The 24152-nt window shown below is 45.7% G+C and overlaps 1 protein-coding gene across 4 annotated transcripts in view; it reads right to left on the bottom strand.

Moving 5' to 3' along the window:
• Positions 1-6674, bottom strand: part of KIAA1217 (KIAA1217 ortholog) — a 288923-nt gene extending 282249 nt beyond the window's left edge. For all 4 annotated transcript variants that reach the window (XM_087825511.1, XM_087825514.1, XM_016224710.2 and 1 more), the window contains exon 1: positions 6396-6674. In XM_087825511.1, coding sequence (XP_087681637.1) covers positions 6396-6465 — 70 coding nt within the window. In that variant the 5' untranslated portion in view covers positions 6466-6674. The remainder of the gene's footprint in view (positions 1-6395) is intronic.
• Between the last annotated feature and the right edge of the window lie 17478 nt (positions 6675-24152).

Here is a 24152-nt window from a genome sequence, read left to right as displayed (position 1 = left end):
TGTCAACTTTTAAGTGCAGTTTAAGATTACTTTTAACTTCATTAAAACAATATATTTTTTAAAATTATCCAGGACAGCAGGACTGAATCTCAAGGAAGGTGATTTCTTTACATGGGCATTGCATCCACATGCACCCATATTTGCGCCTGAAATACCAACAGGAGCAGAAAGTCCCCTTCCACCCTGCTTTGTCATGTAGACTCACAAGAACTATTCTGTTTCATCCAAGGCTCCTCAGAAGAGGCTGAGAGAGCCAGAACAGCAGCCCCTTGGAGACTGAAGAAGGTTTTCCACTTTCCCCTTTGAAATAAATCGGGAAAGGAGCGAGGAGGGGGCAGTGTGGAGTCAGCGTCAATCTTCTGCCAGCACTCACCTCTCAGCAGACCCAACTTACTGACTCTCTAAACCCCACTCTTTGCAAACACTTTGCACTGGGAAGGTCACATCAACCTTTCGTTACTTTTCCGTATTTTCTCTTTCTTATAGATTCCTCTAAAATGTCTCCAGTTGCTAAACAAGGTTTAATGTGATTTGGAGGAAAGCAGCAAATGGCATCGACGGTTCATGCACCGATGGCTAAGAGACAGTCCATGTCTAATCACCTTCAAAGCCCACTCCTTCCTCCGGTCCCTCCTTTCCTGCCTTGTGCTTCCATCCAGCTCTCGGTCAGCCCCATCTGCCTCCATCCCACCACCAGGACCTGCTCCACAGTCACCAGCACCCACAGCAACCCCACACCACTTTCCACACAAAGCGTTTCCTCAGCAAGGCTTAGCTGGTGGAAGCTGCCAACCCCATGCTTGAGGGAGTAGTGTCACTCTACCACCCCAGTCATTTGGAGAGAAAGCGGTCTTTCAACTGGGGGGAAAAACTGAACAGGGATAGAAACAAACAAGAGAGACAAGAGAGGGAGCAGGCAGACGACGTTTTGTCACAATTCCACAGCCATGGAGTCAAGACTCTAGTCCTGCCAGTTCCCCATTATCCACATGAATAGATGATCCAAGCCATCCAAACAGAAATAGTTTTATTTCTTGTCCAGAATGCTTTGGTGCTAACATTTAAATGTGGGTGTGTCTAGTTGTTTGCTATTCTGGGAATCCATCTGAAACAAATAAGGAGGCTGTAGTAAGAAGACAAGGCTTCCAGTTTCCCCTTCCTGCCCCTCCCAGCCTCTGCACAGCCCAGAGAAACTGCCTAGTAGCTCACATCAGAGCAAACAGCACAGCAGGAGCTCTGGGCAGACAACAGTCCCTCCTACATTCCCTGGAGCGGAGTGGGGACCGTGAGTGAAGTCAGGAGTGTTAGAGGGACGCTCTTCTGAGTTTCACGGGGCTTTCTGGCTGGGATGTACACATTCCAGAAGGTACGAGTAGAAAGTGAGGAATGGGGTGGATACCAAACAGAGGATTAGGGAAGATGGGTCATCCACACAGCAAGCTGTCCAGCAGGCAGGCGACCTTAGGAGCTGCCCAGGCTGGCTTCCTGGCAACAACTCCAGTTGTTTCAGCTGACCTGCAACAAGGAATTGGGGCCTTGTACATTACTCAGGCATTACACGCCTGCTGTCTTTCTGAGAGCCAGCAACAGGATTGACGGCTTCCCTGAGATTTTTTTTCCTGGGTCAAGATTAGGTAGGCCACAGACTCTTAGGAAAGGAGTCCCTCACTTCTTTATAGGGGCTCCTGGTTAGCTGTCTCTAAGATGTAGCCTTTTAAATTGTTTCTAGAGGCTCTCTTGTCATAGGAAACATCGTGGGGAGCTGCTGTTTTGTCTGGCTGTACAACCTATCCGGGCTTGTCGTGGCAGTGTTTTATCTGTCTGTGTGTTCAAATCATAACATCCTCCCAGCGCACACATAGGAAAACTGCATGTTCCAGTCTCCCTCACCTAGTCGGGGCCTTGTACCAATTCCAATTGATTCAATGTGGGCAGAAGTGCCGTGGGCTACCTTTAGTCCTGGCCCCTGGACCTCCTGAATTATCTTCCATGTTCTTTCTCTTTCCTCTTTGGCCAGTTGACTACAAAAGCTCCAGGGAGAGCCTCCTAGGCCTGGGGGAATGTCATCGTGACTAGATAGAAGGTGCCTGGGTCCCAGAGTCAGCCTGGAGGTGGGCCGTCCAAGAAATCCACCCGGCTGGGAACATTCACATTCTACTGTGTTTGAGAAATTAACCTTGATTATATTAAACTGCAAAGACTGTTGTTACAGCAATCAGCCTATCTAACTAATATATATCATGTATTCTGTTGGGGGCCCACAGGACTCACCAGTTTTCTAGCTCCCTTGTTAGTGTCATAAAGATCACCATATACAAATTGGCAAAGAAGGTACAACTGAAACCAGGCCATTATATTCCTCTAAAAAAAACCTTTAAAATTAAGTAAGTGAGGAAGAGGGCTTTTGGCATAGATTTTAGGCGAAACAGGTACAGTCCTTTCCTCACCCAGAAAAACATTTTATCTCAACTGTTGGTTAGTTGATTAGTGAATTCATTCATTCACAAAAATATTTACTGAGCGCCTGCTCTGTACACTGAAAGGAATTAGAAAATAGAGTGAAGGGGTGATCAAGATAGACTTAATTCCCTTCCTTTATAGTGGAGTCGACATTATAATTGGGAAGGCAGATAACAAATAATATGAAATAAAAATGTCACAACCTAAGTGCTATAAGGAATAAAACAGGAGGAGGAAGAGAGACTGATGGGGACATTTTAGAGGTGAGGAGACCTGAATGTATGGGACTCCCCAGGCTTGCACCCTATGGGTCTGCCAATACTATTTTTTTTGTCAGCTTCATTGAGATGTAACTGATATAATATTGTCTGAGTTGAAGGTGTACAATATATAAATTTGTTACACTATAGTGAATACTAAATATCTTACAACACTGTCAATCAGGAGATGGGGGAGGCAAGCAGGTGGCTGGCAGCACTTCACCAGCATTGGGGTTTCAAGATCTTACCGGCCAGAGCAAAAGTAGACACCTCAAGGCTGCTGTGGGCAGATACATGCCTCCCAAAGAACCCCCAAGGACTACTCTGAGAAGCCCACAGCCTGCAAAGGGAACATGATATAGTTAGATTCAAATTCAACCAATAATTATTGAGGGCCTGCTCTGCACAATGCACTTGGTGACATTTCCATCCTATCATTTAACTAGTAGCCTGCCTATTCAGCCATGGAAATCTCATTGCTTAGAGCTATTCTTGAGGCACCCATATGCCCCGGGTTTGCCAAAACAGATCTGGGCCACAACTGTTGTCTCAGAGAAATTATTTATAGGGCTCCCTTTCACTCTCAAAAGTGTCTCAGTATAGACAATAAGTTACATGATCACCCAAGGGGTCCTGATCTATAGTAGATTGATAAACTCAAAGCTCTAGGGTGGTATAATTAGCCTTTGTTCCACAAGTATTTATCCAGTGCCTTCTGCATGTCAGATGCTATTAGGTCCTGGGAATGGAAAGATGAAGGCATGTTCTGTGCCCTGGAATACTACATTGTAACTGGTTGAACATATACAGTACATAAACAAATGCAATAGACAGTGCAGTGACAGGTATGGAGATAAGGTGTAATGGGTGATGTGGGCATCAGTGGCTTGGCCTCCCTTGTGTGGTCCTTGTGCTGACCAAAGAACTGGAAATGAAGCCACACTCCTTTACAGCATCATCGTTACCCAGAACTCAACGGGATCTTAAATATCTAACCTGGATTCATACGCCCCTTTCGCTACCTCTCCAGCCACCCCTTCCCATCTCCCTGACCTATAACTGCTGCCGTGCTCCAGCACGCATCTCCTAGACCTTTCCTTCTGCACACAGACCCCATCCTAGCATATCTCAGTCCCCAGTCCTCTCTCAATTCCAGCCAGGAGTACAAAATCGTCATCAACATCTCACCCTGATAAACTTCTCAATCCTAACAGATCCAAAAGGTTTTCTTCACGTCACCGGCTTTCAAACTATAAACACCTTCTCATCTATGCCCCTCAAATGCCTTCTGGTTTAAGTAATTGGCAACTCCATTTGTCCGACTGTGCGGACAAACATTTTTGAAGTTGTCTTTGACTCCTGTTTCTCTGATGTCCCACGTCCAATCCCTGAGCAAATTCTTCTGGCTTTACCTTCAACATACATCGAGACTCTGTTTTCTTGTCACCAGCTGATGCTCTACTACCTGCTGGTCCAAGCTAGTGCAGTTTCTTGCTGTTTTACTCCAGAAGCCTCCCAAGGGGCCTCTCTGCCCTACCCCCACCCCCACTTGGGTGACTCTCAGTACAGCACTCGGTATTACCCTTTATAAGACAAGTTAGACCTGCCAGCAGCTCCCCACCTCCCTTTAAGTAAAAGCCCAAGTCCTTACCACACTGTCACAGTCCCTGCGCGCTGGCCTGGGATTACCTCTGACCCTCTTTCCCCCCATTTGTCTTTCATGTTCTTGCTATTCTTTGAACGTGTCCTTGCTGTTCCCTCACTCACCTTTTTCAGATGTTTGTTCAAATATCACACCAGTGAGGCTCTCCTTAATAATCCTATGTGTAGTTCCATTCCCTACCCCCCCCACCGTACTCCCTATATTCCCTGCCTTATTTCGCCCCCCAGACTTATTTCCACCTAAGAGGGTTGCTAGATAAAATACAGGGTGCCCAGTTAAATCTGAATTTCAGATAAATAATAAATAATTTTTAACATAAGTATGTCCCAAATCTTGTATGGAATATACTTACAGTTAAAAATATACATATTCATTATTTACCTGAAATTAAAATTTAACTGGGCATGATGTATTTTTATTTGCAAAATCTAGCAACCCTGTCATCTAGGATGCTATATATATTTTACTTATTTGCTCATTATGTCTCATTATCTGTCTCTACCGCCCCCATCTGCCCAAACTTAGCCCTCAGAATATAAATTCAGTGAAGGCAAGTACTATTAGTCTGTTTGCTGCTAGATCCCCATTAACTAAAACAGTGACTACTACATAACAAGTGTTCAATATTCACTGAACAAATGAATAAACGAATCAAGTGATCATGCCCTCTCACCGTGACCATCTCCAGTCTCTTAAGCATCTTTGAATTGCTGTGCTTGTTTGAAAGTTATTTCTTAAATTGGTGCCATTCTAATTGCCCGTCTAGATTCCGAGTCATTTGTTTCAGCAAAGGCCCAGAAGCTGAATTCCTGACAGGATTCTGTCCTATCAAATAAGGGGGGGAAGGGAGAGGAGGGAGCCTTATCTCCTGCTGGACCCCACCGACCAGGCGCCTTCAAGGAGAATGCTCTGCTTTGGAAGTGCAAACAGACGCCTGGACTGATGAATATAAGACTCGGGGATTTTCCAGGGCTTACTAAGCTTAAAGTTTCCTGCATTTCACTGGGGGGCTGGGGGGAGGGGATGGGGGTTATCTCTTGTAATTGCAATTTCTTTTGTCTGGCTTATTTTTGCATTTTCAGTGTGGATGAGTCATTTGTTACTTCCCTTCAGTCTTTTAAAAAAGCACACACCTTTTCCCCTGTGCATAATCCCTACTCCCACGCACGGCACTGCAGCCCCAGAGGCAAGTCTTTTAGTTATTAACTGGGCCCAGATGAAGCTGGGGTCCGTGGGTAGGGGTCCTTTAAACAGGCTGCCTGGGCGATGCTACAGGATAGGCTCTGGCACCAGAGACGTCAGCCACCGCAGAGCAGATAAGTCCTTTCTCTACCCAACCCCTCTGTGAAATTTCTTTGGAACAACATAAGCTTCTGGAAATTCCCTACGGAAAAGACAAGTCTATTATAAAGACAATTAAAGGGAAACTGCCCAGAGAAAATCCACCAAAACTGTTTTAACAACTCGCAACTTTTGAATTAAAACACACAGAAGATTCAGAGTCCCATCGATCATGCAGATGTACATTGCTCCCCTGCTGTTCTGATGTGTAAAATGAAACATCCCCAAACTCCATTTAACTCGAAAACACTACAAAACTTGCATCCACCGTGCATTTGCCTCATGGAATCCCCCAGCCAATGAATGGAAAGGCTGCCATCCCAGGGCGAGCTCCATAGAAACAACCGCGTTCTCCCGCGCTGGAGCCCTGAGTGTGAAAAGCTGCTTGGGGCGATCTATTTGTCATTGCCCAGACTAGAGAATCAACAGCCACCGACTGCTGACCGGGCTGCAAATGGGACATCGCCACGCCACTTCGGAAAATCCTGCCCGAGAGAAAGTCAAACCCAAGAAATCACAGCTCTGCACTCAGTTTCGAAAACGCACCCCCCCCCCCCCCCAAGAAATACGCCTTTTCTTCGCCCTGCGCCGCGTCTCAGGTTATACAACGCAGCCGGCGGCGAGGGCCACGCGTAACCGTAACTCCATCTTTGAATGAGTCTGCTCCTTACCCCGCGTGTGTCTGCTGTCCGCCGGGTGAGGAAGGCACGGCTCACATTTCTGGCTTTCATTTTCTTCCATTGTCCCTGCCTACAGCGCCGGCGCCCCTCCGCTCTTTAAACTTCCCAGCGCACTTCTGGAAGCTCGCAGAAAGCGCCTGGAAGGGGGTCGGGGGCGGGGAGGAGGAGACGGTGCGAAACCCCACCCCAAACTATTCTCCACTCCCGTGCGAAGTCTCTCTGGCTGGAGAAAAGTGCATCCCAGCGCCGGGCCTCCCCGAGTCTCCGCGCCGCGTCCCGCGCCCGAGCTCCCGCCGCCGGACGGTCCCGGAGCGAGGGGGGCTGTGCTGCGAGCGCCGCCCCGCGCCGCGCCGCGCGCTCCCGACGCCCCAACAGGTGACGGGCCTTCCTCCCCGGGCGCAGGCCGAGTGTTTCCACTTCGCCAAACTGCTGAGACTTCGCAGCCGGAGGGGGTGGGAAACGTTTCGCACGGGATCACCGGCGTGAGCCTTCTGGGCTCTTTAATCTCGGACACTGAGTCAGCCTCCCGAGTGGGCTGGTACACATAGTCAGAAACAGCCGGCTGCTGGACCTACCAGATTTCAGTGAAATCCCTGAAGAATGTTTTAGGAAGAAAGAGCCTAAGCTGGATGTTGTTGAGTAAACACTTTCTGGCACTACCTGGAGCCTGAGGAACATACACGGGGGTTGTTTACCTTTGACACAGTCCATTCCAATCATTTAGGCTTTAAAAAGAGTCTGTACTCGTTTGACTGCACTTTGACGCCTCCCCTTTCCCCAACACACACACACACACACACACACACACACACACCCCATACACACACACACACCCCATACACACACACACACACACACACACACCCATGAATCACAGATCTGAAAAGTAAACTAGTAAAATCAGCCTCTGAATCTCTCAAGTTAATTACTTTGATATCTGAAAGGCAACTAAAATGCTTTACTTTGGATGGGCAGAGGTACTGCCAACTTACTTTCTCCTTTTAAACTACCTACAAATATTTATTTTGGTTTTTGGTGTGTTGTTTTTTTTTTACCCAGTCCTTGAAAAACTGGCAAATTTCCCAGATAGCGAAAATAAGCACAATGTTCACCAAAAAAGATGGGAAAATAATCTAAGCAACATCAGCTCTGCTATTTCAGCTATCTGAAAGGAGCACAGCCACTAGTAGGAAGGGTGTGATATTTTAATGTGTAGTGGGCCCCTTCATTTGAGGGAGAAAGGAGGACAATGGTTAGCCTGCTGATCATACCTTGACCCAGTTTACAGGCCAATCAGGCAAGGTTTTAGATTAATTTAGATAAAGAATTCTTGTAGAACAATGGCTGACCTATCCTCCAGATTCTGACCTTGAGTCCCTGTGGGTTTGGCACTGTGGGGGACATATTTTGGCCATTTAGGACAAAAAGATGCAGAAGCCCCTAAAGGGCAAAGGATATAGACCAAAAGGAAAGTGGAGTGAGCTAAACTCACATTGGGAAGGGAAGAAGAGACACCCCCCCCCCCCAACTGCTAACAGGACTTCCCTTGAAAGCTAAGATGCGGTGAATTTTCCAGAAAGTTACAGCCACGCCTGGCAGCTTGAATGCATACATTCAGCTGGGTTGACAGGGCAGATAACTCAAGGTCTCCATGATTTTACAATGAAATTAGTAGGTAATCTTTGCTTTAAAGAGGAACTAATCTTTCACAGTTTCTGTGCTGGTGGCCCACAGGCAAACGCCAGATGAAACTTGTTTTAATCTTACTATGTCCTCGGGTTCAGGCAGGATCTGTGTTCAGGTCCCCAGGTCCAGATTATTCTGATCCTTGTATAGCTGTTGTTATTTGTCTTCAAATTATTAATGTCTGAAAGGATGGGGGTCTGATGAGAGAGAGAGAGAGAGAGAGAAAGTTGCAACCCCAGAGTGTCAGTCTAAACCAGATGTTCCTGGGCTTGGGGCTCAACACCAACCCGATTTGCTTAGGTGTGTGAACAGCCTGCTCCTAGCAGCAGCTACCTGTCACTTGACACAGTACAGAGACAAAACCTCCAGAATAAAAGCGATAAGAGTGCACCTACAACAGATAGCACCCTGCCCTGACCCCAAGGGGAAGGGCTGTTCCTAACCAGCTCAATCCATTTTTAGAAGCACATTATACCTTCTTGGGGCTGTCTGGAAAGTGTGAAGGCAGCCCTTCAGGGGCCCTGCTGATCCCCATATGGGCATAATGGGGTCAGCTATCCCATTAGTTCTGAACTCCGTTTAGTTTCTAGGCAGCCCAAGCCACTCTCAGTGGCCCATGTGTTCAAACTGCTGGGACCCTCTCCTCCCCCAGGGGCAAAGCAGGCTGCCTCCTCTGTAGACATTCCTCCAAGCCGAATTCTGTGTGGAATGCACAAAAGAGAAAGGCACTCCCAGTGAAGCTAACTGACATAAATCATCAAGGACCATGAAATCGAGACATATATTACAGTACAACATGTTCTCTTGAATAGTTCAACTTCCTGACCATTCTATGGGGGAAAGTTTCTTTTGGACTAGTTACTAGCCCTTTGTTCTTCCTCCTTGCGTACAGGAACTGAAAACAATTTCAGAAGGCTCTGTATTAATGCCGTTGACACACTGACCATACATCTCTCCCCAAAGCACACTTTTTGCTGAATGTCAGTTTCTTTGAGAAGGGTCTCTGGAAAACAGTAACTGAACTCTGCAGTCCACTCAGATCTTCATGAAAAATCCTACTGTCTTGCTGTTACTGTGGAGATGTTTTCTGGAAGAAACACTATTTGAAGTACACCATGCTTTTTGGTTTAATGTAATTTCTGGGTTTAAAAAATGCCATTACAAACAATCTGACTACTGCTATCTTTTGAAATTTGCTGTGAGAGGCATAAGGGAAGAGGGAAGAACTTGAAATTTTGTTTTCCTCCAGTTATACAGAGAGCTACAATAACAATACTGGGGGCTAAATTCTCAACCCCATTTCTGTTACCCAGGGAATGTGCAAGGCTATTTCTTGGTTAATGGCTCCATATGTTGGCAATTCATGACTCAAAATGAACTGACACACCAAAAAAGTGTCATTTAAAAGGAAAGACAAGTGATGGGATGAAAGATGGTGATTTTGCCGCCAGAGCTAACCTATTACAGGACTGGGTCCCTGTTGGTTTTGATAACAAATCTTAAGGGGGCATCAGTCATGATGGGCCTTAATCACAAGAATCATAAACTATTACGTATGACTTCTCAGCAGGTCAGTTTAATTACAGGGCTGTGGAAAGCATGTCGACCTCATTTTTGTATGTTTTTCAAGAGAGAAATCATTGCTAGAACCAAACATATGTGGAATTACCCTGATATGTATCAGCTTTTTTTATTTTAAATCCTTAAGGACAAGAGAGCTTAAAAATGACTTGCCATCAGGACACAAAAGAAATAATCAATGCTTGCCGAAGTCATAAAATGTGATTTCCAAAGGCACTGATAATCGTGAAATAAAAACAAAGCAAAATAAAGTAAAAAACTAACAAAAGCAAAATGTTTCACTCAGAGGCCTCAGGACTGATGTGTTCCATGTCTCCTTTCTAAGGGACACGCTGCTGTATGTCACCCTGCAAGTCACTAATTAAAGACTTTTGACAACTGGGAAAACATTTGCTTAAATGGATGATCTGGTGATTGAATTGGAGTGTCTTCAGTCCTAGTTCTGCCAGCAGTGTGTCAGCTGGCTAGGGTGACCTTATACTTAAATGTAAACCAAAGGACTAGTGACAGAGAACGGGGATACTATTCATAATTACAGTAAGAAGATGCAGAAACCATGGCTGTTCCTGGCAGACCAGCACAGATGGCCACCTATGTGTAGTCCAAGATAAGCCCCGGCGCTCCTCAAGTTTCCAAATGTGAAATGAGCATAACAGTGCTGTCTGAGTTTCCCGACGCAGACCTCATCGAGGAATATAAGCATGAATTAAAGGTGTGAACCTCATTAGAGCTGCATGACAAGCCTCACCAACAATTTCATATCAGAAAACACAAATTCCACAGTATGATATTCTGTATGATTCATCCATCAAAACAGAATTTTCCTTTCTGTGGGACCAGGAGGGAACCAAGCCACCATTTCTATCTCGAGCGTTCTCTCCAGAAGGTAACCAATCTTCCTGCTCTTACTTGCAGTCCTTAAAATCCCAGCTGCTCCAAGGAAAGCCGCCCAGCCAAGAGAAGTGAGGTGAACCCGAGCCCCCACCGCTCAAGTCTCTCCATTCTGAAGTCTTGGAACTTTCTTCCCACACCCCATACAAATTCCTCATGCAGTTATAAATATGAACTACATTTAGAGCCAATGTGTTAATACTTTAAGCATATCTGCTTTCTTTTCAAGAGAATCCATTGATGTTCATTTTTATCTGGGTTTCTTTTTATCTCCTTTAAGTTAGAAGGTGCTAGAGAGCAAAGACCACGCCTGCAAAACACTGGAGCTGGAGCTGCCGTGTGTGCGGCACGTCAGGGAGAAATCCATGCTCAGCTCTGCTTCCTGGTCACCACAGACCAAGTCTGGATTCCAGGTGGCGATTTTTTTTTTAAAATCCTTACCCGAGGACATTTTTTCCATTGCTTTTCAGAGAGAGTGAAGGGGGGCAGGGGGAGAGAGAGAGGCACAAATGTGAGAGAGACACATCAAATGGTTGCCTCCTGCATGCTTGCTACCAGGACCAGGATGGAGCCTGCAACTGAGGTACATGCCCTTGGCAGGAATTAAACCCAGGACCCTTCAGTCCACTGGCTGAAGCTCTAAACACTAAGCCAAACCGGCCAGGGCCAGGGGGTGACATATAAGTAAAAATTGCAACTTATATATCTCAGAGCGAGCTAAACCATGACATGTTTCACAGAGTTCCTAAAGGCCCAGAGTAGAATGCACGAAAATGTGAGAACTTCCACAGACACGAGCACCCTGTTTGCACCCTCGCTGAACCCTTGGAAGAGAGTATTTGATGAAGCCTTGCCAGAAGGGATTTCCCTGGCCTTTTATTCTGCCCATGCCCTTCTCCACATGCCCTCCCTCAAAGCTGCAGGGAGCTGTGCAGGGGCCCCAAGAACCAAGGAGAACAAATTGCAGAGCCATGAAATTGGGACCATGTGGTTCACATCTTCCAATTTCCTGCCCGCATTTTGCAGATGAGCAAACTGAGGTCTAGAGAGTTAATTCGAGTCACGCTTCCATCTCTACCATCTCCTAGTCAATCAGCCTTCACTCTGTTACACTCGTTGACTACTTAGGATCTTTTATCTTCTTTTCTCACAACTGTCTAGGGGACCCCTCAATTATTCTAATTCCCTTTGCTATGCTGAAATGCAGAACAAAGTCAGGGAAGGTTAAGGAAAGGGTATGCCTATTTTCTAAAATCCCTCTCTTCTCAACCACAGAATTGGGTCTAGTACTATTTGGGGGGCATTGCTGTACAAGCTGTGCGGCTTCAGGCATCAGCGCTTCTCTGTTCAGTGAGACGTGGTGTGTGCTGTGTGTGGTGTGTGCTGGCCTGTGCGCTGGTTCTGTAATGCCATGAACCTCCCAGGTGGGCAGGGCTTCCCTGAGGAGAGGAGGCTGTGATTCGCCGTCACTGATGCTGGAGAGGAACCTGGACATGGTCAGTGAGGGGAAGAGCCTGGGAGGTGAGCCAGGGTGCAGGCATGAAGGCTGGATGTGGTGGTGCTGGTGCAGCACAGGGGTGGGAGCTGCGTGCTCTGAGAAATGGGCCCTGGAGGTGACCTTGATCCAGCAGAAAGGGAGGTCTTTGTCATGCCTCCTGGGGTCCGGAGGGGTGGAAGGTGTGTGAGGGGGTGTTATTGCTTCCTCCAGAGCCTTTGCTCACCTCCAGCCCCAGCTCTAGAACTCAGAGCTCCTCACCTTCCCTACCAGGGCAGGGGAAACTCATTTGAAACTGGACTGATGGCCTCTATACGCTTCTCTGACAAACTCTAAAATAGACTTTGTTTCAATAATTCATCTAGGTTTTTTTTTGTTTGTTTTTTCACTTTTTTTTCAGTTCTTAGCCTTAGTGAGTAATAGCCTCGTACTTACTTTATTTTTAAGGGGGACACAGACAACAGCGAATGGGAGGGTCGTTTGAAGCTCACTGCCTCCCCTTTCACCCGCAGGAGGCTGTGAGCAGGGCCTAGCAGAAGGGGCCGTGCAGGCCGTGTCACCCCGCACCGGGAGCGTACTCTGTGGGCGCCGCAAGGGCTGGGGGTTCCTTGGGCACTGGAGGTTCTGAGTGCATGGGTGGGGGGCTCTTAGGGTGCTGGGGCTCCTTAGGTGGGGATGGGGGCAGATGGCACCAAGGGCGCGGAGGCTCTGCATGTGTGGGGGTAACAGCAGCACCGTCCCACCTGGAACCTCTGCTCTCCAGCTTCTCTATCACATCCACGCACCCTCTAGTTTTATCGTCAGTTCTTGAAAACCAATCATGTGCTTCTGAACTTAAGTATTTTTGCAGTGAGTTCATTTTTCTCTCCCGACTCCAGTCCACAGAATTTAAGGGGAGGGGAGAACTTCTGTTCCTTGCAGATGGGAAAAACATCTTTACTGATGGAGCCAAGAGGGAGGGTGGGTGCTGAAGCTGGGCAGGTAGAAGAAGACACCCCGCCCTCCCCGGCATTGACCAACTCTTCTATGGCTCAGCTTCTCTGACTTTTAGCCACATAGAATTTTGTATTTGTCCACGTGCTACTAGATCTTAACACTCATCATTTCCCAAATTACGCTATCTTTCTTTACCCCCTTTTGCAAAGGTAATAGTTTCTTGACCGGGCAAGGTTGAATGAGATAAAGTTTGATTAGAGGTTGGGCCAACGTGTCCCTAACACAATATTAGGAGTGTAATCTGTGTACGTGACTGAATTCATAAAAGTGAAAAGGGGGACATGCTAAAGAATAGCTTCAACCGGCTTCCCACATAAACACATTCCCCATTCCACATACACCCCATCCAGTGTGCATAAGAACCCCAGGACCTTGGTCAGTGACAAGCCAGTGTACAAAGTGACAGAGGACCAGAGAGGAATTGGTAATATTTCCAGATTTGCCCTGCTCACAGGCCCCTTCTTAGGAAAGTGCTGGAGAAGCTGCTCTGTGCCACCCCAAGCCTCACCTTGGTCCTGTCTGCAGGGATCAGCTTGAAGGTGGGAGGGAGAGCGCAGGTGCTCTGGGCTGGACAGGCTAAGAGACCCAGTCAGATCTTCCCTCTTCTTTCTCACAGGATCTGAATGAGATGTATGGGAAAATGATGCGAGTAGGGGTGACCAACAGATCCGTTTGCTTAGGACTTTGGGTGTTCCCAGGATGCAGAAATTTTGGTGCTAAAACCAGGAAAGTCCTGGGAAAACTGGGCTCAGTTTGTCACTCCAAACACAGGCAGTATGGTAGGGAAAAGCTGATACTCACAGAGACAGCAAGCAAATGCATGAGGCAGGGAGAGCGAGGGCAGCAGCAGGCCGAGGAAGAAGCAGGCGGCTGTGGCACAGCGGAATGAGGGACGAGGACAGATCCCTGCTGGTGTCCCAGAGTTGCTGTCATCCTCATGCAGCCAGTGCTCTTTCCTATATGTCAAAGAACCAAGTCCAGCTGCTCAGGAGGCCTGGGAAAGCCATTTCCTCTTCTCTCTACTTCCTCATATAAACAACAACTCAGCCTATGTGGGTCTATTGACTTCATATCCATAATATTGTCAAAAGTAAGGGTTTGATGCCCTGGCAGGTGTGCCTGACTGGTTAGAGCATCGGCCCCAACACCAAAGGGTCGTGGGTTAGATTCCCTGTCAAGGGCATGGGCTTGGGTTGTAGGTTCACTCCCCCACCCTGGTGGGGCTCCTGTGGGAGCCCCTGAGGGAGGCAACCAGTCAGTGTGTGTCTCTCAGACTTTTTTTTTTCTCTCTCTCTCTTCCTCCCTCCCTCCCCCCCTTCCACTTTCTCTAAAAATCAATGGAGCCTAGCCAGGCGACACTCAGCAGTTGAACGTCAACATAGGATCCAGGAGATCGGGGTTCAATTCCCGGTCAGGGCACATGCCCGGGTTGCGGGCTCGATCCCCAGTCAGGGGCATGCAGGGGGCAGCTGATCAATGACTCTCTCATCATTGATGTTTCTATCTCTCCCTCTCCTTTCCTCTCTCTGAAATCAATAAAGATATATTAAACAAATAAATAAATAAATAATAAAAAATAAAAATAAAAATCAATGGAAAAATCCTCCAGTAAGGGTTAACAAGCAAGAAAAAACAAAAAAACAACAACAAAAAAGTATGGGTTTGATAAATAATTATATGTTTTCTTACATACAATATAGTAAATACAAAACTTTTTTAAAAATTAAATGTTTTGTTCATGTAACTCTTAAAATTGCCTCATAAGAAGCTGCAGTCTGGAATACTGGCTTAAACTAAAAATGACTAATCCGCCTGTCCCATCATTAATGCACACCTTCATTTGTTCAGAAAATTATTGAGCACTAATTTGCCATTGGTGGATGCTCCTAATGTTGGAATTGATAAGACAAGCCATAGGTGTGTGAACAGGTATCACGCCAGCACAGTACTTTTTTGCTTATATGCGGGCCTGTCGTTAGATTATGAGCTCTCCGATGAGCAAGAATAGCTTTAGTCATCTTTGAATCCCAGGCTCCTATCACAGCCCTTGACATGCCAGGATGCTGAGTGAATGTTTTTGCTTGGTGGGATTAATGAAAAACTGATGAAACGATGGATTAGGTAGATACTATCTATGTTCACTTAGAGAAAGAAGAGTTCTAATGGAGTTATAAACAAAGAGCAAGGAAGATTGAGCCAGCGCATTTATCAAGAACAAGAAAGGCTTGGGAGAGAAGGTAACATGTGCTCTCAAAGAGTGAATAGAGTTTCACCAGGTGATTCACTGGGCAAAGAGCATTTCAACCCAGGGAACCCCAAGCACAATAGCCAGTGCCTGGAGAGAGTGTGTGTGGTGTGTGTGGTGGGGACTGTGGGGTAGGAGTGGAGGACGGGGATGGGAAATAACAGCAGAAAGTAAAAACATTTTTAAAAAGTTATGGTGGTGATGAGGATTGGCGGGTTGATAAAATAAAGAAGGGCCAATTTTGAGGATTCTGGTATTTCAAATGAGTTTAAATTGGATCTGGTAAGCAACAAGGAATGAGTGGGCCAAGACCTGTGCTTTGGGAAAGTGACTCTGTTGGCTCAAAACTGAATGGTGGTGGGGAGGGGGGTGAGGGAGGTGAGCAGCAGGGCCGTGAGGCGCTGTGCCTAAGCTACTGCAGTCGGGGAAAGCTCCCCCCATTGGCCCTTCCTCTTCTCGGTCTGTGCTCACAGGAGCAGGGGCCTGCCACCTCCCACCCTGGCTTAAATGTTCTCGCAAGTTAAAGCTCACTCATTACGCACAAATTTGAGTCACCATCCTACAGGAATTATGTGGATGATCACATTAGTATCTACGTTTATCCAATAAAATAGACAACAGCCCGGCTGGGTGGCTCAGTTGGTTGGAGCGTCCTCCTGTACACCGAAAGGTTGCAGGTTCGATCCCCAGTTGGGGCATGTAAGGAAGGCAACTGACTGATGTTCCTCTCTCACCTCTCTCTCTCTTTCCCCCCAAACAGTGAAACAGATCCTCAGGTGAAGATTAAAACATAATAAAATAAAATAATAAAATAAAATAAAAACCAACAAATGTGGCCTGGTGAACAAGAAATCCAAAGATAACCGAACAGAGGAGGGAAGACAGTAATTCACAAAGTGCTGTTTTATTCAAGTTCTCAGTTTACACGGATGCAACCACACGCTCACTTTTGAGCTGTGCGATCTGGGACGAGTGGTTATTAACCTCTCTGAGCCCTGGGGTTTCTCATCTGTAAAATGAAGACTTCAGGCTACACTCTGAACCTCTCTCAACTATAACACGATATTCTAGCCCTCCTACAACAGCTTTTCCAGACAATCCAGGCTCACACTAGTAAGGCCAGGTAACACGTGCCGGGGCCTCTTCCTCCCCTGAGCGGCTCTTCCACGTGCTGCCCCAGCTGTGCTAATGGGAGGGAGTAGAGCGCGAGCTATGCTTTACTCTTGGTCTTCCTCCTTCGTGTGACTGCTGACTACACATACAAGGCTACAGATTGTGGATTTTGAGGCCTCACCTTTACACAGAGGCTGAGCGGAGAGCAGACTGAGCTCCAAGGCAGGGGAACCACATGGTAGCAGCCACCTTGAGCTCCTACCGTTTCTGTCAGCTGGAGAGAGCATAGGCTCTGCATCCCAGCCCGAGTCTCTGCTCCACCTTTTTGCCTGCTGTGCAAACTTCAGCAAGGTACTTTAGTTTCCTACTTATAAACTGGAAACAATAATAGCGTCTATCTTATAGGGTTGTTGTGAAGATAAGAGAACAGTGCCTGGCACATTGGAAGTGCATATAAGTGTGGTAAGTGAATAAGTAGAATGCAATAGTTCTATCAATCTTGGTTATAACTTGATAAACCGACCTTTATCGTCCCCAAGGGAGTCACGATCCCGAGCAACCTGGACATGTGACTAAAGCTGCTGGGCCTAAATAGAAAATGACATTGTTGTACAGAGCAGCAAAATCCCTTAGTGTTCATCAGGGTAACTATTCCCTCTCTACTTCACAAGGAATTTATTTGGGCACTTTTCTTCCATGCTTGCAGTGCTCTGAAAGAAAATAAAATGCAGTGACCTCAGTAATCTAAACATAATAGAAATAGCAAGAATAGATTTGAATGAGGCATGCCCAGTTGTATTAGGTTTGCAAGACTGGTTGGAAAATTAGAACACGCAGAAATTTTAGACACTGTAGGAAGCATCTGCTGCGGAAGATCTTGCTCCGCAGTTAGAAAGACTGGGGATACCCACCCTACCTCATTAGTAACCTTTCCAAAAAAAATAAGGAAAGAAAAGAACAGACCTTTGTAACCAAAGCATTTCTACTCTATGTTAACATCAAAATCCAGGGAACACAACCCTGGGCACACAAAGAGAATTAGCTAGAGAATCCTGCACAGCGGGAGGGTGGAGGGTGAAAGGGTAGGAAGCCTCTTCAATCTGATAAACGCATTACTCACTGCTAATGGGACTCCTAAAACCCAGTCAGCACAGATTCATAACATGTCTAGAATGAGATTTCGTCACCTCAGGGCTACCTGCACAAAAGTAGATTTAGATATTTAGATACTCATTTAACAGGTCTACAAACCAATTCAGGGCGCCCGCAAGGCCCTAGCAGGGACATGTTGTGCGGAATGCGGAATGATGGATTGACGGTGAATGCAGCTGGACAGGTGGCGGTCCCATGCATTCAGTTACAGAAAGCTTGACCTTTTCCTGTAAGCATTGTGGAGCCATGCAGAGGATAGAAGCAGCTGTGACATTATCATATTTGTGTTTTAGATAAATCTGTGCGGAGAATGAATTTGGCAGAAGCAGGAAAGGGGACTACACTAAACTGCCTATTACAATAGTTCAGGAACAAAGGTGTCAGAATCTAAACTAAAGAGGTAGTAAGTTTTTTAAAAAAGACTACACAGAGTTGAGAAAAATTAAGAAATAAAATTGGCATGGTGTAGAGATGAGTTGAATGAGGGGTAGCATAAATTGGGCAGATGACCCTGTACAGCTGGACAAACTCAGGTGACATATCATATCCCACCTAGGTTTTTACATTGATTTAGTTTGTTCAGAACCACCACAAATAGACCCGGCTATTTCCAGAACAGCTTCATTGCTCTAATAGAATTCTGCTGGTACATTCCCTCAGTGCCAGTAACTCAGCATCATATGTTCCAGGCAAAGAAAAAGAGTCAACATTGTGCCAAGACCCTCTTTTTTCATAAAGTTAGGAATAGCTCTAGGCACTTCACATAGCATTAGTTTTGTATTATATGCGATTTGATTGATTACTGTGTGCCAAATTAGAAATGATTGTCAAGAAGTCTACTGGCCATTGATCAAAAAGATGCTGTATGTATAAGTTATAAAGAAAGGATGTGGCAGAAAGATTAGAGTTCAGCTAAAAATGTGTTACTCAGGTAGATCCTTTTACAATTCTAAAATTCCTGTGCCTAGCAGTGTATTCAGTTCACCTTGGGTACAATCTCTAGAACTCTGTGCAAACGTTTTGGTTTAACTCCAAATCATAGTGAAATATGTCAGATGTTATGCCTAGTGCTAAGCACAGTGTCTGGCCCTTAGTAGACACTCCAGAAATATCTGTTGGATAAATGAATGAAAGGAAAGGTACCCTTGGACAGATTCAATCCCCAGAGTCTGAAGCCTCCCCCAGGAGGAAACAGGAGGCTACAAGAGAGAAGCACAGCATCCTACCTCTCTCCCTTGGATCCCAGCACCTCTCAAACTGGCTTTGGAGCTTATGATCTGTCTGTACCTGAACATTCCTACCTCTTTCTTAATTATGTCATTTACTGCAGAGTTAGAGCAGTGGAGGACTCCATGGGGATGAGAGACTATAACCAGTAGGAACTCAAACCCTTGTTCAGGCATTCAGCCACTAGAGGGCAAGAGAGTCAAAAGCCTGCTCCTGGATGTCTGCCTGGCCCTTCCCAGGGTGGAAACTCCCATGCTTCCTATGTAGCATCCTCAGCATTATTATTTTGTGTGTGGATGTGATTTAATTAAATCAATTAATTTATTAAATTACAATTGACTTCCAATATTATATTAGTTTCTGGTGTACAACTCGTGAGTAGGCATTTATATACTAATAGCCCCAATCTTGGTATGATGGGAGAATTTCACCCCGGAGCAATTTGAAATATCCACTTTTGGTAATACTTTCCTTTTTAGCTAATAATCATTTAAAAATCAGAACAGAAAACAATCAGGAAAATTTCCCAAGACTGGCTAACCAGACCTTCATAAGAAGCTGTGAGGCTGGACATGCTCCTTAGAGCAGCCAGTGTGCTCAGAGGCCCTGTGCTGCAAGTAGGAGAGGCAGGTAAAATGAAGGAAGCCCAGTAAAATTTGAGTTTCAGATAAACAATGAATAATTTTTTAATATAAGTCTGCCCCAATTTGGAAGAAAATTTATTTTTATTTGCTAAGTCTGGCAGCCCTCCTGCATGGGGCATGGAGACACTTGTCTTTCAGGTGACAGTCACTTTTCTGCCTTTGCTCATGTCACCTCCCCATCTGGATTGCTCCTCCTCTATTCCCTTCTCCACCCGTATCACACTCTCTATTCAAGGTCCTGGGTGAATGTTATCTCTTGCTTCCTCTTCAGGGCCTGTGGGGCCCCGTGGACCTGTGTGGCGTGGCATTTATCAGGCCTGTTTAGCACTGCTAGTAAGTGTGTACACTCATTGGGATGGATGATTCTCAGTGGGGGCCAGAGGGAGGGGACATATTTGGAGCACCTGGGAGGAGGGGTCATTATAGGAGAGTGAAGACAAGGTTGGAAACTACTGCACTAGATTTCCAGCCCCTGAGGGCGGGCACTAGATCCTGTTACTTACCTCTGTGTCCTCTATGGTTAGCACAGACTAGCTCCTAGCAGAAACACAACACATATATATTTAAAAATAATAGCCAGCAAAGGTCTAGTTCTTTATTGAAAAAACAATCTCCCATTGTTCTCTTCCTGGCACATTTATCACCGTCTCCCTCTCCTCCCGCACTCCTCCTGACCTACCCAGGAAGGAGAACACTCACTTGGTGATAAGCTACCATCAGACTTTCTAAAGTGCCTACTTCCCTGGGAGCATTTCACTCATCACCTTACTGGCTCTGCCACTCCCTGACTCCACCCTCCCTTCTGGTTTTACTGGCTTTCTGGTTGGTGGATGCCCCAGAATAAAACCTTTATCCCTCATTCCAATGGTGAATACCCAGAGGGCCTTCAGAGGGCAGATTCACTGGCTGGCTCCTGTATAAAGGCCTGTGTGCCAGGGGCCTTGGACTGGGCAGCTCACAGGCCCAGAGCCTTCATCCAAGGACAACTCGAGCTTCAGTTTAAACAGGGACACCCGGCCGGGCGTGGTCCAGCAGTTGAGCATAGACCTAGGATCCAGGAGATTGCAGTTCCATTCCGGGTCAGGGCACCTGGCCAGGTTGCAGGCTTGATCCTGGAGGCAGCCAATCAATGACAACTCTCTCATCATTGATGTTTCTATCTCTCTCCTCTCCCTTCCTCTCTCTGAAACCAATAAATATTAAAAAAAAATAAACAAATAAAAACAGGGACAAATGCTTCTGGGCCATCTGCCTAATGTTCAGGCAGGACCCAGGGTAAGAAGAGATGGCACCCTGAACTAACAATTGAAGGGAGTTTAATAAAGGGAGCTGAGTGTTCCCATAGGGGTGGGCGGGGTTCAGAACATGTCACAGTGGAGGCTGCAGTGGGGCTAGGATTCTTACTTTCCTGATGCCTGAAGGAGCAAGAGGAAGGAGCACTCACCCAACCTGGAGAGAATGCTCCTGGGAAGTGCCTGCCCAGAGGTCTTCAGCCCACCCAGGGTGACTCAGCAGGGAGGAGTGAGGGGGAGGACCCACATCATTCTCCTTAGCCTCTAGTTTTGTTAATTGTTTGTTGAATTGAATTAAATAGTAAATTCACCCATTTTGGGGTAGAAGCACTCTTTTGTGAAGAGTGGAGAGGGTGTGATCCAGAGAGACCCATTGATCAGTCCCCACTTCTGCTCTGGTCTCCCTGAGACACCCAGTGCCGCCTTCTGCCCTCTGCAAAGTCTGAGGAATGTTGCAAAGTCTGGAAAAATGGTGTGAAGCCCACAATGCAGAGGGCACTGAGGAGCATGGAAGGATGAGATGCCTGGAGAGAATGAACAGGTGTATAAAATCAGGACAGTTTTTCTGTGCAAAGGATGTGAGCTCTATGGACACCTGGGTTGGGAGTTGAGTAGAGAGTGAAAATAAAGGCCGAGATTGGCAGACAAGTGTCATAGAAAGGTTGGCAAGTTATAGTCTCCTTGGAGGTGATTTTTAATGAAAACAAACAGCAAAATATATCGAACTCCTTCCTTCAGAAGCATTTGTGGAGGGCCTCCTGTGCTCCAGGTCAACTACGTAATGATGTGGGTTAAGCATGAAGTGCCCACAGTTTAATTATAACTGCTCTCAAAGAGCAATCGCTTTGTCAGGAAAGCACTTCTTCCTTTGATTTTCCAGAAGGAAGATTTTTCCCCAACCCTCTGCCCTACCCCTTACCCTTTCCAAGAGAGGAATGGTAGGCCCAGTGCAATTCCCATTCCCCCTCTTCTCTCCCTCTTTGGGACCCCATTTGGGAGAGAGGCTGCAGTGGTCCATGGGTGTCTGGCATTGGTGAGAAAGTGAGCTTAATTCTGGGGTGCAGCCCACTGTTGCCCTAACCCTAAGTATTTCAGCATTGGGTTTATCAGTAAACAGGCTGTTATTTTAGTGTCTTTCTTTCTTACTCTTTTGTTTACCTCTTAATGTGCTCAGAATTTGGGTAGGAAAAATAATATTATATATGGAACCTTCTGAAACCAGAAACCACCGCCTAGTATGTGTTAGTCATTGTTCTAAATTCTTTACACGTGCTTTCATATTTAATTCTCACTACAACCCTAGGAAGAAGGTGCTGCTATCATCATTATCATCATTATTATCATTATTATTTTGCAAATGAAGAAACAAGACATTCATTAACAGGACAAAGTCACACGCTTAGGGAGGGGAGGAGCTGGGATTCAAACTCACAGACTGTAGAGCATGGAAAGTACCTCCAGACTATGTTGCCTCTGCTAGAATTTCTTATGTGGTATAATCCTCTCACATTTTTTTAAACCAAGGTATTTTAAATTCTCTTTAATTCAACAAGCAAAGTGCATGCATGTGACTATTCTTTTGGTTAAGAAAATGTTGAATTGGAAGAAAACACCAAGACAATACAAATGTGTTTGTTGAGAGCTGAGATCTGCTCTAACACCTCAAATGTTAGGACTTAAACCCTTTTTCTCACCAACTGTTGACATAAAGCTATCTGGATCAGCGCATCTAGCAGCTCACTTATTTCCTCAAGGAGAGACAAGGTAAGCCATCGTTTCGGTTCAGGTTAGATAGCAACAGTTTAGAGAATTCTCCCCTATCACTAAAGGAAGGTAAGTATTATGCGACCTGACCGTGGAGAAGATAAAGTCTCTAGCGCTGTCTTTATAACTCAGCAAGACAGGTGGTGAGTCCTACTCCTGTCTGCACAGGACTCAGCATCTGGACCATGAGGGACACTGCTAAGCAGCTATTTAAATTGGACACTGGCATAAAATGTGTTGTCAGACATCTACTGCTTCACGGCAAATATTCTCTCCAGATAAACCCACAGGATTCCTTTCAAACCAGAGCTGCAAGATTTGTCTGAGACAAGTAAAAAGTTACCTGAGGGGATTTTATTTTTATTTTTTGGATTTAAATTGTTTTATTATTAAATTTATTGGAGTGACATGGGTTAATAGGGTCATATAGGTTTCAAGTGTACGTTTCTATGATACATGATCTGTATATTGCATCGTGTGCTCACCACCCAAAGTCAAATCATCTTCCATCACCATATATTTGGACCCCTTGACCCTTTAATACCTGCCCCTTCCCTCTGGCAACCAACACACTGTTGTCTGTGTTTATGAGTTTCAGTTTTATATCCCAAATATGAGTGAAATCATATGGTTCTTAGCTTTTCTGACTTACTTTGCTTAGCATAATATTTTCAAGGTCCATCCATACTGTCACAAATGGCAGTATTTCGTCTTTTCTTATGGCTGAGTAGTATTCCATAGTATATATGTAACACATCTTCTTTATCCAGTCCTCTATCGAAGGACACTTTGGTTGTCTCCATGTCTTGGCCACGTGAATCCAGAGCTTTTTAGCTATTGGCAGTGTAAGCTTCCTCAGGCCTTGCTCTAAACACTACCCCAGCCACTGTTAATACTACTTCTGGTCACAAACACAGAGTGAATTCATTGGGCCCTATGCTTTTTTCCAGTCTACTAGAGATAATGCTAATCCTCATCTGGGGGTGACTTTTAGCTCTGGTTGGAGAACCCTAGCAGAGCCCCATGTCATCTGTCTCATGTGCTTCTCTTAGAAGCCTGGGCACTTAACCTGTGGGGATGGCATTGGAAATAAGGTCACAATATTACTTCAGTGCCTGGGTCTGTGATCCTCATCTGGATTTCTTTTGCGGGAATTTCAAAACCATAACTACCTCTCCTGAATGGAGAACTCTCCTATTCTGCCCATTAAATGTTTTTTACTCCTGACCAAATCAATTGGGTAAAAATGCCAGTCTTTAAATCACATTAAACAGAATAAAACTGTGCTATGAAAAAATAGACTCTGTGATGCAAGGTTTCCTGATAACTCTTTAAGAAGACAGCATGGCAAACCAACATCCCTGTTATCCTGTCATCTCCATGAAATCAACTCTTCAGAGCACTTCACTTATATAGATTATACATTGCTTTCTTATGGGTTCTACTTATATGGTAGCTAATTGTAGAGTTCTGGCTGGTGTTTCCTGGAGTAGATGCCAAAAGATGGGATGATATTAAGAAAATAACTAGTCAGCAGCCTGCCTACCCTTAAACATGACATCTTCAAAGGCTTGTTCTAAGTCTGGAAACCCTAGATAGCGCCAGGCTCTCCCAGGATGCATGGAGGGGAGAGGTAGAGGAAACTTCTGGTCAACCTTGCTG

Source organism: Miniopterus natalensis, chromosome 1 (genome assembly GCF_054644295.1).
Source record: "Miniopterus natalensis isolate mMinNat1 chromosome 1, mMinNat1.hap1, whole genome shotgun sequence".
Classification (NCBI taxonomy): domain Eukaryota; kingdom Metazoa; phylum Chordata; class Mammalia; order Chiroptera; family Miniopteridae; genus Miniopterus; species Miniopterus natalensis.
This window is presented reverse-complemented; position numbering and strand designations above follow the sequence as displayed.